Source organism: Thermobia domestica, chromosome 2 (genome assembly GCF_964235325.1).
Source record: "Thermobia domestica chromosome 2, izTheDome1.hap1.1, whole genome shotgun sequence".
In the NCBI taxonomy this organism is placed as follows: domain Eukaryota; kingdom Metazoa; phylum Arthropoda; class Insecta; order Zygentoma; family Lepismatidae; genus Thermobia; species Thermobia domestica.
In genome coordinates, this window is record NC_137455.1 from 191,816,297 (window position 1) to 191,829,436 (window position 13,140).

Genomic DNA, 13,140 nt, shown 5'->3' on the forward strand with positions numbered 1-13,140 from the left:
TTTTACACGACCTGGCCAATGAATGACAGATGAATAATAGAGGGCAAAATAAGTGAGACCAGGGGTATATCCATCGATCCAATACAAAGAATTTTTCATGAAAATTTGAGTGTTGAAAAAAAAATGTTTACCAGATGAATCATAAAAATGTTAACTCAAGATCAAAAGATTGCGTGCATCAGACACCAATTTAAGCTCTCTTCAAATGAAATCCAGAGAACTTTATTGCCAAATACCTAATGGTTGATAACACATAGATACACTACTTTGAACCTGAAAGTAAATAGTAAGGATTTCCTCCCTCCTCGCAAATAAAGCCCAATCATGCGCTGGTAAAGTTACGGCCACTGTGCTCTAGATTCTAAAGGGGTTCTCGTCATTGACTATCTTGAACACGGACTCACTACCACGAGACACTATTACGCAAAGTGAACTACCAAATTACGGGCACCCATTAAGGAAAAAGGAGAGGCATGCTATGCAGACAAATCATCTTGCATCAAAGTAATCTCTCCTAAGAGAGAAAGATATACACAACGGCGTAATTGAAGATGCAGGATTTCAACTACTCGTACATCTTCCCTACTTCCACAATTCGCGGGGCCGCGGTGGCTCAGTGGTAGAGCTTTTACCTCTGGTGTGTGGGGTTCTTGATTCGATCCCAGTTCTCGTCAAGTGAGCTTTGTGGTGGACAAGTACCATGTGCGTGGGTTTTCTCGGGGTTCTCCCGTTTCCTCCCACTTTCTTCATTCCACCATTTCATTCATTTCTCATCATCTCCGTCTCCTTTAACCTAGCCGGCATAAGCATGGGACGTAAAACTTAAAAGATTTCATTCCATTTTTTCCACAATTCGCTCCCAGAAACTTTCATTTGTTCTTCAAGTTAAAACATCATATTCGCAGGAAGAAGCTTGAAAAGATACGTCAGTTACACATGCTGTGCAATAATGGTTTGCTGACCAACCACAATCTTTTTTTATATATAAAATGTAAAGTCCTAGAACATGAACGGGCATTTCTATAATGGATGACTTTATAGAAAAATTTCCTTCTATACCAGGGACAATAGACTAATTGTTGAAGACCCATGTATATGATTATTAGAGCCAAGTGGCATAGTCTCTAATGCAGCGTTTCCCAACCGGTGTGCCGCGGCACAGTGGTGTGCCGCGAATGGGTCGCTGGTGTGCCGCGAGGAAATCGGAACAAAATTATTAATTCTATAGCAATCAAAATGCAAGACATACAGAAAAAGGTATATTTGTATTTCAAATTACTAGGCCTACTATGAATCTAAAATTTAAAGTTTCATACTGTGTTACTTTTCTGTAGAACATTTTTCTGTACATTTCTAATTTTGAAAAAAAAAGTGTTATCATTGTTATGACCATTATTGCTTCTTTATTGTTGCAGACTATTTCGTAACTTGAAATTTTAAAATATTATTCAATCCTTCCGGCAAAGTAAACATGCATACGAATTACCTATATTGGTGTTTTAAAAGTAAAAGAGGTTCGTTTGTTCGTTTGTTATTTAGTGATCCTCCTTCTTAATGAAAGGTTGGATACAGTTTTCGAAAAAAAAATGTATTTTTAACAACTTGAGCCCTATATCTGATTGTAATTGTTTTCTATTTTTAAATTAAAATGAAAAATAAGCATAATGATTTACCACGGGGAAAAAACAGTGGTCTAGCTTTCTTCTCTGTGAGAAGGATGTCAGTAATCAGAAAAAAATACTACAGTATTTTATATTTTCAAATAATAATAATAATAATAATAATAATAATAATAATAATAATAATAATAATAATAATAATAATAATAATAATATGTGTGCCGCGAGAATTCAAGTTACCCTGGTGTGCCGCAAGTTGAAAAAGGTTGGGAAACGCTGCTCTAATGTATTTATCTTATAACAGGACGATCCCGTTTTCTTCCATGATTATTTTCGTATAGACTATAAGTCAGTTAACCTCTATTAAATGGGTACCCGGAACAATAGGTAGAAGATAAAGGTTACCGGAGCGTGGTACAGGCTTTCAGGATTTGGGCTAATCATGGCCTGGGCTACGAACATTAGAAAGAAGCTATGAAATTATTATCTTTCTAAAAATTGGTTCAGTACCAAAGACCTTACGTTGTCGTGCATTTTGTAACTAACTACAAGGTTAAAGAAAATATGTTCATAGTAAAATGTCAAGTCTAGATTTAGGTAAGCTCTAATATGATAGTACATTAGACTTTTCCTGTTACGCATTAAATTAAGAAAAGGAATCTATCGTTTTTCCTTTTACTTTTATTCGCAGGAAACCATTTGCTCGCCACTACACTATATCATTTATGAAGATTGAAATTTATGACTTTCTATCCTAAGTTCAAATTTATTCGGTTTACAATTTGGATTAGCTGGATAGAATGGAAAACCAGTGAAAAAGTTGTAAAATAAATAAATAAATATATATATATATATATATATATATATATATATATATATATATATATATATATATATATATATATATATATGGGAGAAAGAGCAGTATTCTCGCAACAGGATAGGATTTTTGAGTTTAGCATCTCTTTCAGCAGTGAGGCTATGTGAGACGTGCACCTACAGCGTTACGTGGGATCGAACTACATAAGTTTCTACGAGAATCGAATCTGGAACTTCCACGTAATGACGCAAAAGTGCGTTAGCTAACCGCTTAGTCACAAGTGAGCTTTCGATTTTCTCGCAACAGGTGACCTACCGGACCGTATCTATCGCAGTAGGTGACCTATCTTGTATTACTACTTCGTTATGAGTATGAATCACCTGATTGTATATTGGTGTAACTTCCCCCGTTTTGGCAGTGTTATTACGGTGATTTACAGCATTATCATCCAGGGGCGTACCCTCGCGTGGGCTCAAAAAAAAAACTCCGTTTTTCGAGTTCAGTTTATTAATAAAACTATGTTTAGCAGAAAAATGATTGATATAACCTAAAGACTTGATCTTGCACTTCATCTGCACTCTTTCTTTCTTATTTAAAAAATCTAGTTTTTTTTTCATCAAAAATTTTCTTGTATGCCTTATATCTGGAGAACTATATATAGTGCGGCCAAACCCAAATTATCACTTAACTCAGTAAGAAGTGCTCATTCCGTAGAAAATACGAAACCTTGATTTAGGGGGCGTTCAAAAATATTGTGGTGCCTGATCCAAGATCCATTAAATTTCAAAAATTTTCTTGTACCCCTTAAAATGACCACCGCTGAATTCTATCGTTTAATTGCAGCCGAGCAATCCGCATTGAAGTATACCATATGAAGTAGATGTAGTTGTGAAATGATTGAAATTGTTAAGCGAAAACATGTAAAGCCAATGAGCAGTATAAAGAGTTGTATTCTGTAGGAGCAGAAGAGAAAAGCAAAAGTAAGCTATACCAAATACGTCAACCATTACCAAAGATAGATCGGTAATGTATAACAATTTCGTCAGCATTCTTATTGAGTGCGTCATGTTTAATTTTGTCATACGTGGTAAGTCAGCAGTTGGTACTCATTATTTTAATGTGGAGGAGGTATATTAAAAATACATATAACCTCTTAAAATATATTTATTTATGTAATGTTATTTTCAGGTTTTGATCATGGCCCATGGGCGGTAACCTGTTGCGTGAGTACCGAAAGAGCAATACCAGAGATAATTAAGAAGAGAGGAACTATATACTTAGAACATTGAGAAGAAATTTATTCTGAGGATAGTAATAGAATTACAATAGAAAGACAAGGAAAGAAATTACAATGGATGAACTATGCATAATGATTCTTAATTTTTTTTATTTGATTTCAGTTTAGCGCCCCTTTCAGCAGCGAGACTACATGAGACGTGGACCTACAGCTTAATGTGAAATCCGAACCACGTGAGCTCCTGTCGGGAATCCAACCCGGGTTTCCCACACCAAAGGCGCGTGCTAATAACTCTTAAATCAATTCTGAGAATACTGGAGTACCGTAGCACATGATACTCTCTCAGTCGCGGAAAGTAACATACCAGTGATGAGTAATGACATCAATGATGATGATAATCAGTAATAATAATGACATTATAAATACGCGAAGTATAGAAATTACTTGTATAGAAATATAAAATTAAACGATTGTAAATACCTGCACTCTAGCTTCGCTGAGATCCAGCCTCATTGCCAGCTCTTCTCTGGTGAAAACATCTGGGTATTGGGTTTTCTCAAAGGCCCTCTCCAGTTGATGAAGTTGGTAGGTAGTGAAAGTGGTCCTGCTTCTTCGGATCTTCCGTGGTTTATTCTCTTCCATCTCATGAATACTCGACTCCTCACCCTCAACCACTTCAGCACGCTCGGGGTCATCCCCAGAAGTCGTTGACCCACTATCAGGTCGAATTGAATCCACATCTGGAAACAGAAATCAGAAAAGAATACATTAAAGGAGTGGAGTGCAGTGTGCGGGTTCCAGACTCTGTCAATGGGATAATATTGTAGCTTAATTTATATTAAGTGAAACTTTACCAAAATATAATTTGCAAAGTCAAAGGAAGTTTGAGTACAAACTAACCTATGTAGTTTAAGAAAAATCATGACCAGTATGAAGTTCGACGAGTTGTCTGAAGTTTCAGCATTGTTACAGGACCACAATAGTTTATAAAATAATTGACTAATTACGTTATAAATATTGTTATGCAATACATGTTTCAGTATAAAATGGCCAATATGCTAGAACTACAAATACATTATATGTAGTATAGTAGTTTTTCGTATGTAGTATGAAGTATATATGTAGTATTGCCCATGAGAGAAGACAAGAAATAAAGTTTTTCCATCTCGTCTCGATATGCGAAGAATTTTTCCCATCTTGTCTCGTCTATTTTCGGAAAAGCTCTTTTCTTTATCTTATTTCGTTTGCTAAATTTATGTACAAAACTTATGCCTTGATTTTCTTTATTTTTAATTTCAAGGTTTAGGAAAATGTAATAAAGTAACATTTAAACCATATTTATTATTGACGAGTACTGGACAATGACTTGCGTATCTTTAAACGTTGATAAATGCTTCATTAGGTTCATTCGGTTCACACTAGTGCTCTTAAAAATTATTTGAATATTTTTTCTTGGGTTGTCCGAATGTTCGTTTTCTACCTAGGTATATTCGAACAGATTCGAACAATTTGTTGAATAAGTGTTCATTATTCGAATAATTGTTTGAATATACGAAGAATCCATTATTCGAATAACGAATTGTTCGAAATTTAACAGCACTAATTCGTAAAATCACTTTATCACAGTCAGTGGCGTATTTACGATTTTGTTTCGGGGGGGGGGGGGGAGCTTCGGTAACTTTATTCCTGGAAATGGAAAAATCTGCAAGATATTTAATTTACTTTAATATAGTAAATAAAATTCCGAGGCGGGGCTTGAGCCCGGAAGCCCTCCTTTAATACGTCACTGATCACAGTGTTTGAGATCTAATGCTTGTGTGAACTAGTGTTTCACATGAGAATCGCGAAATGTCTTGCCTCGTTTCGAATTTAAAAAGATATTTCTCATTTTGTGAGCAACATTAACTATATACATAAATTAAATAAGTAAATAACTATAAAATAAAATATATAGGTTGTTTCCTCCCTTCCCAATCCAAACAAAATTCTGGTTACGATACCGATTGGCTGTAAACAATGTACCATAAATGAGTTTTCAATTAAGTTTATTTTAGTTTAGCATCCCTTTCAGCAGCGAGACTATATGAGACGTGGACCCACTGATTAACGTGGAATCCAAACCACATGAGCTCCCGCCGGGAATCGAAGCCGGGCCTCCCGCGCCAAAGGCGCGTAAGCTAACCGCTTAGCCACGAGGGAGCTCCTAAATGAGTTTTCAAGTCACAAATAGCTGATGAAATGATAGGAAAAAGAAAGAATAAAACAACAAATATTTTATACATTATTCTCTGTCAATGCTGGACTACACACGTTAAAAAACACATTCTAATTACACAGTTTTGAACTACCATGACCAAACTAGTAAAATGAAATTAAATGTCTAGTTCAACATCCCAACCTTATGCTTTTTTTGGCTAGAGGAGACATGTGATTAATGAAAGTGTATGTTTCTGAAAGAATGAATGAAAGAAGAATGTAGGGGAGAACGGAAGAACCCACGGACAAGGTGTTGTCTACCATAAAGTAATTGGTCCGGGATCGAACCAAGAAACCGTCGCACCAGAAGTGAGTGCTCTACCACAGAACTACCGTATTTATTCCTAATTGAGCAAACTTGAGCTTTCTCGTGGTTATACGGTTAGCTTATGTGTCTTCGACATGAGAGACCCGGATTTGATTCCCGGTAAGAGCTCGTGTGGTTTGGATGTTATGTTAAGCTATAGATCCATGTCTCATATTGCCTAGCCGCTGAAAGGAACGCTAAATATCAAATTAGCTAGTAAGCCAATCCAAATTAGTAAATTTTCAAGTTCTTCAATATAATGCAACTTTATAACGCGATACATATTATATTATTATATATAATAATATAATAAAACACATTAATGATATTTATCGATATTAAAATAGGTTATGTGAGTTTAATTGTTTGTTTGTTTAAAGTATTTTGTACATTTTGAGTGCGAAAACTATATGAAATGTGTACCTACAATCTTACATTAAATCTGAACTGCATGTGGGACCAAAAACTTGGGTCTCGCACATCAAGGGTGCAAACACTAAATCAGTGACGATTTTAGATTTTCTCCGGGGAGGAAGGGATTTTAATATACGGGAGGTAAAAGTATTGCAAAGCATCCTGAAAATCTATATTGAGGACAATCGGAGATATTATTCCAGGAGGGAAAATTGTGACTGGGGGGAAAATTTACCCTAGGCCACCCCCTGAAATCATCACTGCGCTAACCCTGGATCAGACAGAATAGTAGGTCAGAATATGGTTGATTTGATAATTGCAATCAAAGGAATTCGTCATATGAGTTTTTCAATAAGTCTAAAACAAAAAATCCAATCGATCGGGATCACACAGTTTGAAGCTGACAAAGTTTAAATAGTTTTTCCTCAAAACTCAACGAGAATTCAATTTTCGGAGAAAACTAACATTGAAAATTATCCAGCTATACCTGCACACAAAATCATGCATTAGTTCCCAATAGCTTTAGGTCAAATTTTCTCACTAGCTTATTATGAATCAAGAGTCCAGTGGAAAAGTTGGGCCTGTTGTTTAGCAAAACATGTTGAAACCACGCAATATGATTTTCAATGCCTCAAAATCAGGTATAATGAACAAAACAGCAGTAGCGGATCTATCCTGGAGCCAGGGGGACCTAGACCCTGTTTTTTGCGTGACAAAAATAATTGAAGCTATTATTTATATATTTTTGAAAGTTTATAGTAAAGTCATGATATTGGCCTACCCATCATAGTCTGGGCTCAGGCTACCCCTAGTTTTTTCCTTCTAGATCCGCCACTGTTTAAAAGCAATAAAATTTACAAATTATTTTAAACAATTAATTATAAAATTTAGAATATTTAATATTAACATTTATATGTGAGTTTGGCTTCAAAATTATTTAAAACGATTAATTATTATTATTATTATAATTAGTAGTAGTAGTAGTAGTAGTAATAATAATAATAATAATAATAATAGTAGTAGTAGTAGTAGTAGTAGTAGTAGTAGTAGTAGTAGTAGGGCCTAGTAGTTTTTCCCATTTTATTCGCCCTTCTCCAAAACGGTCGCGTGTGCAGCTGCACACTTCGCCTCAGGCCTTCCATGCTATTAAGAAATAAGTTGAAAATAAAAGTACGAGGTTAGGTGCAATCAACAGCATTAGCAGAATATATGCGTTAAAGATGGCTAAGAGTCTGAGTTAAAGTAGTTTGTTAGGTTTTCACAGATAATTCAAGATCTATATTCGTTCATAATTTGATTTTCCCCTGAAAAAATAAAGGACATTTTCTGTCATACGAGTTCAATCGAAGTCATCCGATCAGGATCAAATTTTGAAAGAAAGAGAAAAAAAACTAGAAATTTCCTTCGGTTAGAAAACACAGACAATATCCCAAAATTCATTACACCATCAAATTATTTTTGATAAACAAGAACTATGTGTTCTATGAATAATAGGAAACTGACAACGGTCATTCTAGTTACTCGCCTGCGAACACTGGTGTTGTATCTATAAAGAGTAATTTCCATTACTCGATATATATATATTTCAAGAAAGAATACGTCCAAATTGGTTGAAACACAAAATATTAGCTAACGAGGTAGTGGTTCTGTATTATCAACTTTTGAAACAACAATCTCTTTTAGAGAACAGACATTTTCTGACTGAACTTTCCTTTAATCAACCTAGACACAAAAGGTATCCGTGAATGCCTGATTTCCTGTGCAATGAATCTTGAATAAATGGCTCAAAACTATTATTACGCTTCGAGCTTCATCGTACTTTTTTCATCTGAATCTCTACATTCTCGTGTGACCGTTATGTGACGGTAGCCAACCAGGTATATTAAGAATGAAGCAGCCTTCCAGCAATTTGAATCCTTTCAGAACCATCTGGGTGAACATACATAGTATATAGCAGGAGAGACAGGATTGCAGGGAGGTGGGGGGAGAAGCCATTCTACTGTTCGTCACGTATATTAATCGGACCTTTATCATTTGAACTGTTCAGGTTTTTCTTTTCAGGAATGATTAGCCTGGTGACCACATTTCTATTGGAACCCAATTAAGAGTGCAAGTCTATACTCTCCCCCTTCCATGATTCTTCTAACCTGTATTTTATACCCTTCTTTCTATATACATGATGAGCTTTGTCTTGCCTCCAGGCTACAATTTTAAGGGGCTTTTCTAGGCACGACACAGTGGTTAACATTGAGGGTGGGGGTAACGAAAAGAGGGAGAGAATGATTTCTGTTGTGCTTCCACCCCTCCTTTTTATTTTCTTTTTCTCTCTGTTCTATTTTTTTTTCAAAAAGCGAGCGAGAACCTATTCTAATTCAAATTTCCGTACGAAGATGGCACCAGTGATGCGTTTCTCAATGTTCCCTTCCCTTCATTTCTCGACGTCTCGCCCTTTAGGCTTCGAACTCACCATGGTTACAGCAGAACTAGCGAAGCGTGGATGTCATATCAGATAGCAGTAATGGGAGTTAATCTGGTCGAAAATACTTCTTTTGTTGAGAGAAAAATATTCTCCAGTTTTCAATTGACCTTGCTGGGGAATTAAGCAGGTATAAAGACAAGCGGAATAATATATGAAAAAAAAAAGCACCTGAACCGAGAAAGAAACAGCCAAATTGCGAATGAGTTAGTGAGATATATTAGGGGTAAGAGAAATAGCGGTGGGTAATGTATATATCTATAAACACTGTTCCTGGTTTTATGATTAAATTCTTTACTGCTATTTTTATTACACCCTTAATCATAGCTAACTGGTGTTTCTACACATATTTTTTTTCTTCTCTCAATGCGTATAGAATTACATCTAATGTAGAGAATTCTGTTTGAAGCTTGAATAGTGACATCTGTTAATAAGAGAAGTGAAAAAAAAGAATTAAGGTAATTAGTGGCTGATAGAGCAGTGAACTATCTGTCCATCTGGATTAAATTTTACATACGGTATGAGACCGAAAGGTAGGTAGGGAGTCAGATTATCCATGCAGAAGAGGGAAGCTTGGAACAAAGACGCTAGCTACATTATATTCAGCTAATTAGCTCAAAAGACCTGCCAGATTAACATTACTCGCTCTTAACTTAGCGTCCGTATATATATCCATATTACAAAAGAAAAGCACTCCACATTTATAGCATTGTCAGAATATAAAAGAAGAAGTACTCACAGTGCTTTCACAAAATAAAATAGTGCAAATCCTTCCGGTGTTCGTTCGCTTTATTTTTAATTCTTAATCCCGAGTTTGATGAGAGACGCTTCAATTCGTGTAATTCGCAGCCTGTTATCAATGTGGTAGAAAAGCATTTGAGCATATTTTAACACTCCTAAAGCAGGGTATGCACGTATAAATCATGTCTATCATACATGATTTTGGTGCACGTTGGCCCAGATTCGATCCCGGCAGAACAGTTAATTTTTTTTTAGTGTTGACTAAGAATCGTAAAGTAATTGTCAAGTTTCTCAATGTATTGTGGTCATAAGCCCACCAGAAAACCCACCTGAGCAGTTATATAAACAAACAAAAGCTTACCAAAGCCTTCAAAAGCGGACGAAAACTCGCCAGAGCTTTTGTATAAGTGGACAAAACATACAAATGAAACAAATATGTACTGCCAATTGTATTTACGTTTTTTCAATTACCTGATTTCGTGACGTCACAGCAACTAAAAGCTGCCGGTTCCGGGAGAGTGCCATATGGAAATTTATAGCCAAAACTTGAAATAACATGAAGACAGAACGTGAAATAAAAGCAAGGATAGAAATGGCGAAAGAAGCCTTTAGGAGGAAGAAAAGTGTTTTGTGGGACCTTGAATAAAGAGTTGAGAAAAAACTCATAAAATGCTTCGTGTGGAGTATTGTACTGTATGGGGCGGAAACGTAGACATTACGTAAAGGTGACGAAAATCGACTGGAAGCCTTCGAAATGTGGGTGTGGAGAAGAATGGAAAGAATTAGTTGGGTCGAGCGGAAAATGAATGAGAGTGTGTTAGAAATGGTGGGTGAAAAAAGAACACTTTTAGATATTATTAGGAAGAGGAAGAGAAACTGGTTGGGACATTGCCTAAGAAGAGATTGTATCATGAGGGACGTCCTAGAGGGTATGATGGCCGGAAAGAGAGGAAGGATTCGAAGGAGACTACAATTAATGGATGATATTAAAACAGAAAGATCATACGCGAAGACGAATAGGTTAGCGGAGGACCGTGGAGCATGGAAGCTTCTCAGCTGCGGCAAGTGACCTGCCAATAAAGGCAGAATACCTATGAATGAATGAATGAACTTGAAATACACAGGAGGTACATGAGAGTCAATCCATTATAAGTGATCAAGCATGTGCCGCTCGACCATCTCCAAAAAGTCTATTTTATTTTCATGAATGTTTATCCTATATCAGAGTCCTTCAAAACCACAATTAATTATTTTTTACAATATCCCATGGCGACACGGGGCTGGCGTCAGTTTGCGTTTTTTCGATTTTAGGCGTTTACGTTGTTTTGAATATCTCAACATGCAATTGTCCTACCAAATTGAAAATTGCTGGACGTATCCAACTCGTGCAGAGCTAACACTTTGATCTCTTAACATTCTTTTCTAAAACCATTTAAAGGGGGTGAAATCAGGATCTGCAGTAGCAACATTTTTGGACATTGAAAGCATGTTTGGGAAGAGGAAACAACTGACGTAGAAGTCTGAATTTGTGTGTGCATGTAGTCCGGGAACATAAGTTAATACACAAAAGTTTACAGACCTGTAGCTGCTCCCAAAGGCCTGAAAAAAAATCGTAAATTTGGGGAATTATGCAAATTTAACATTTTTCACTGTCCAATATCTCCACTGGGCCTGGATAAAAAAATCTGAAATTTTGGGAATAGTTAGTCCTTTAGTATATCATAACACACAACAAAGCGCGTTTTGTGTTTTTGAGCAGAAGAGAGTAAAAGTATTAAGTAATGTCGTTTACATTCCGCAGTCAGCGTTTACAGCGAGTAAGTGTTCACTGACTTGAGAATGTAGATCAAACGAAAGGACAACAGTCTCCTGCATGAGTTGACAGTTAAAACAAGAATAAAACATGATTGAGTATCATTGATATAGCAAACAGCAAGAGCAGGAAGTACTTACGGACATTTTTGTCAAGGGTGCATTTTGACTTTCATCGCCTTCTGCTGATACCGGCATTCTTCACCCTCTTTTGGTTTTTGAGATAAGTTTAGGAATTATTTGTTTTTCATTGTTTTTCCATTGATATTAATGTTTCGTGCTTTTTGACTATGTTCCATCCATTTAAGACAATTTTCTTTTCGAATATAGAATCTACATAATCTCTTCTGAATTTCAGCCATCTTCCCCAAAGTTTGTTCACATTATTGCAACCGGATAGGCCCTTTACTCCTTTAGAATGAAACCGATCACTCCTAAAGCCCACTGGCTCAACTACTATATACGTATATTATAATAGCAAAACAATTTTCCAGTATAACCAGAAATTGTTCCATTTTGACAAAACATAGTACCGGTATATACTTTTTTCAGTGCTTTCCAATATCCCACATTGCTTGCGGTTGAAATCAGTTAAGTAATTAAGTAAAAGGGGTAAATTATCTCAAACGTCCAAGTTTCATTCTTTAAATGCAATAAGAAAATAACTTTAGCTACTGTTATTCGATTTTGAACCAATATCGCGATGCACAATTTCTCTGAGGTTTGTTAGTCATTCCCAATGTATGGAGTTAAAATCAGTGAAGAATAAAGGGGTGGACTCCCTCATGATTTTATGAAAAAAATTCATAACTTAAACTTTTGTAAAATAATTGATTTATTAACAACATTGTGTTATGTTTTCTTCGAGGACATATATTTCCCAGCGTTTGCAATTAAAATCATTTAAAATGCGCCGGAAATTTTGAGGAGTGAATTTAAACAAATGTATTCGACAATAATTTTAGTTAGTTTATTTTTTAAAAAAAATGATGGGATATGATGCACATTTTTGAGATTTTCTAATCATCCTCACTATCTGAATTCAAAATCGACTGAGAGTGAGGAAGTGACACAATTTAAAAAATATGTTCCACGATAATTTTCGTAAAAAATATTCGATTTTTATACAATATACGGTGTAGTATATGTATTCTTCGAGGCTTTGGTTGAAGCCAGTCAAGAATGACGACTCAATTCAACCCTTCTTCCCCTTCATGATCTCCTTAAAGTATTTCCTACGATCGCTTTCATACTTCTGAAAATATACATACGATCATGATGCAATATGTGTATATTTTTTCTGACCTGTCCCAAACATCCCCACGGGGACGCGGTGGCTCAGTGGTAGAGCGCTCACCTCTTATATGTGGGGTCCCTGGTTCGGTCAGAGCTTGTGCCAAGTGAACTTTGTGGTGGGCGTGGGTTTTCTCGTGGTTCTCCCATTTCATTTCACCCATA

The 13,140-nt window shown here is 36.0% G+C and overlaps 1 protein-coding gene across 1 annotated transcript in view; it reads right to left on the reverse strand.

Moving 5' to 3' along the window:
• Nucleotides 1-13,140, reverse strand: part of LOC145678329 (uncharacterized) — an 82,158-nt gene that overhangs the window by 42,433 nt on the left and 26,585 nt on the right. The window contains exon 2 of the mRNA XM_081748349.1: nucleotides 4,157-4,416. Coding sequence (XP_081604475.1) covers nucleotides 4,157-4,416 — 260 coding nt within the window. The remainder of the gene's footprint in view (nucleotides 1-4,156; nucleotides 4,417-13,140) is intronic.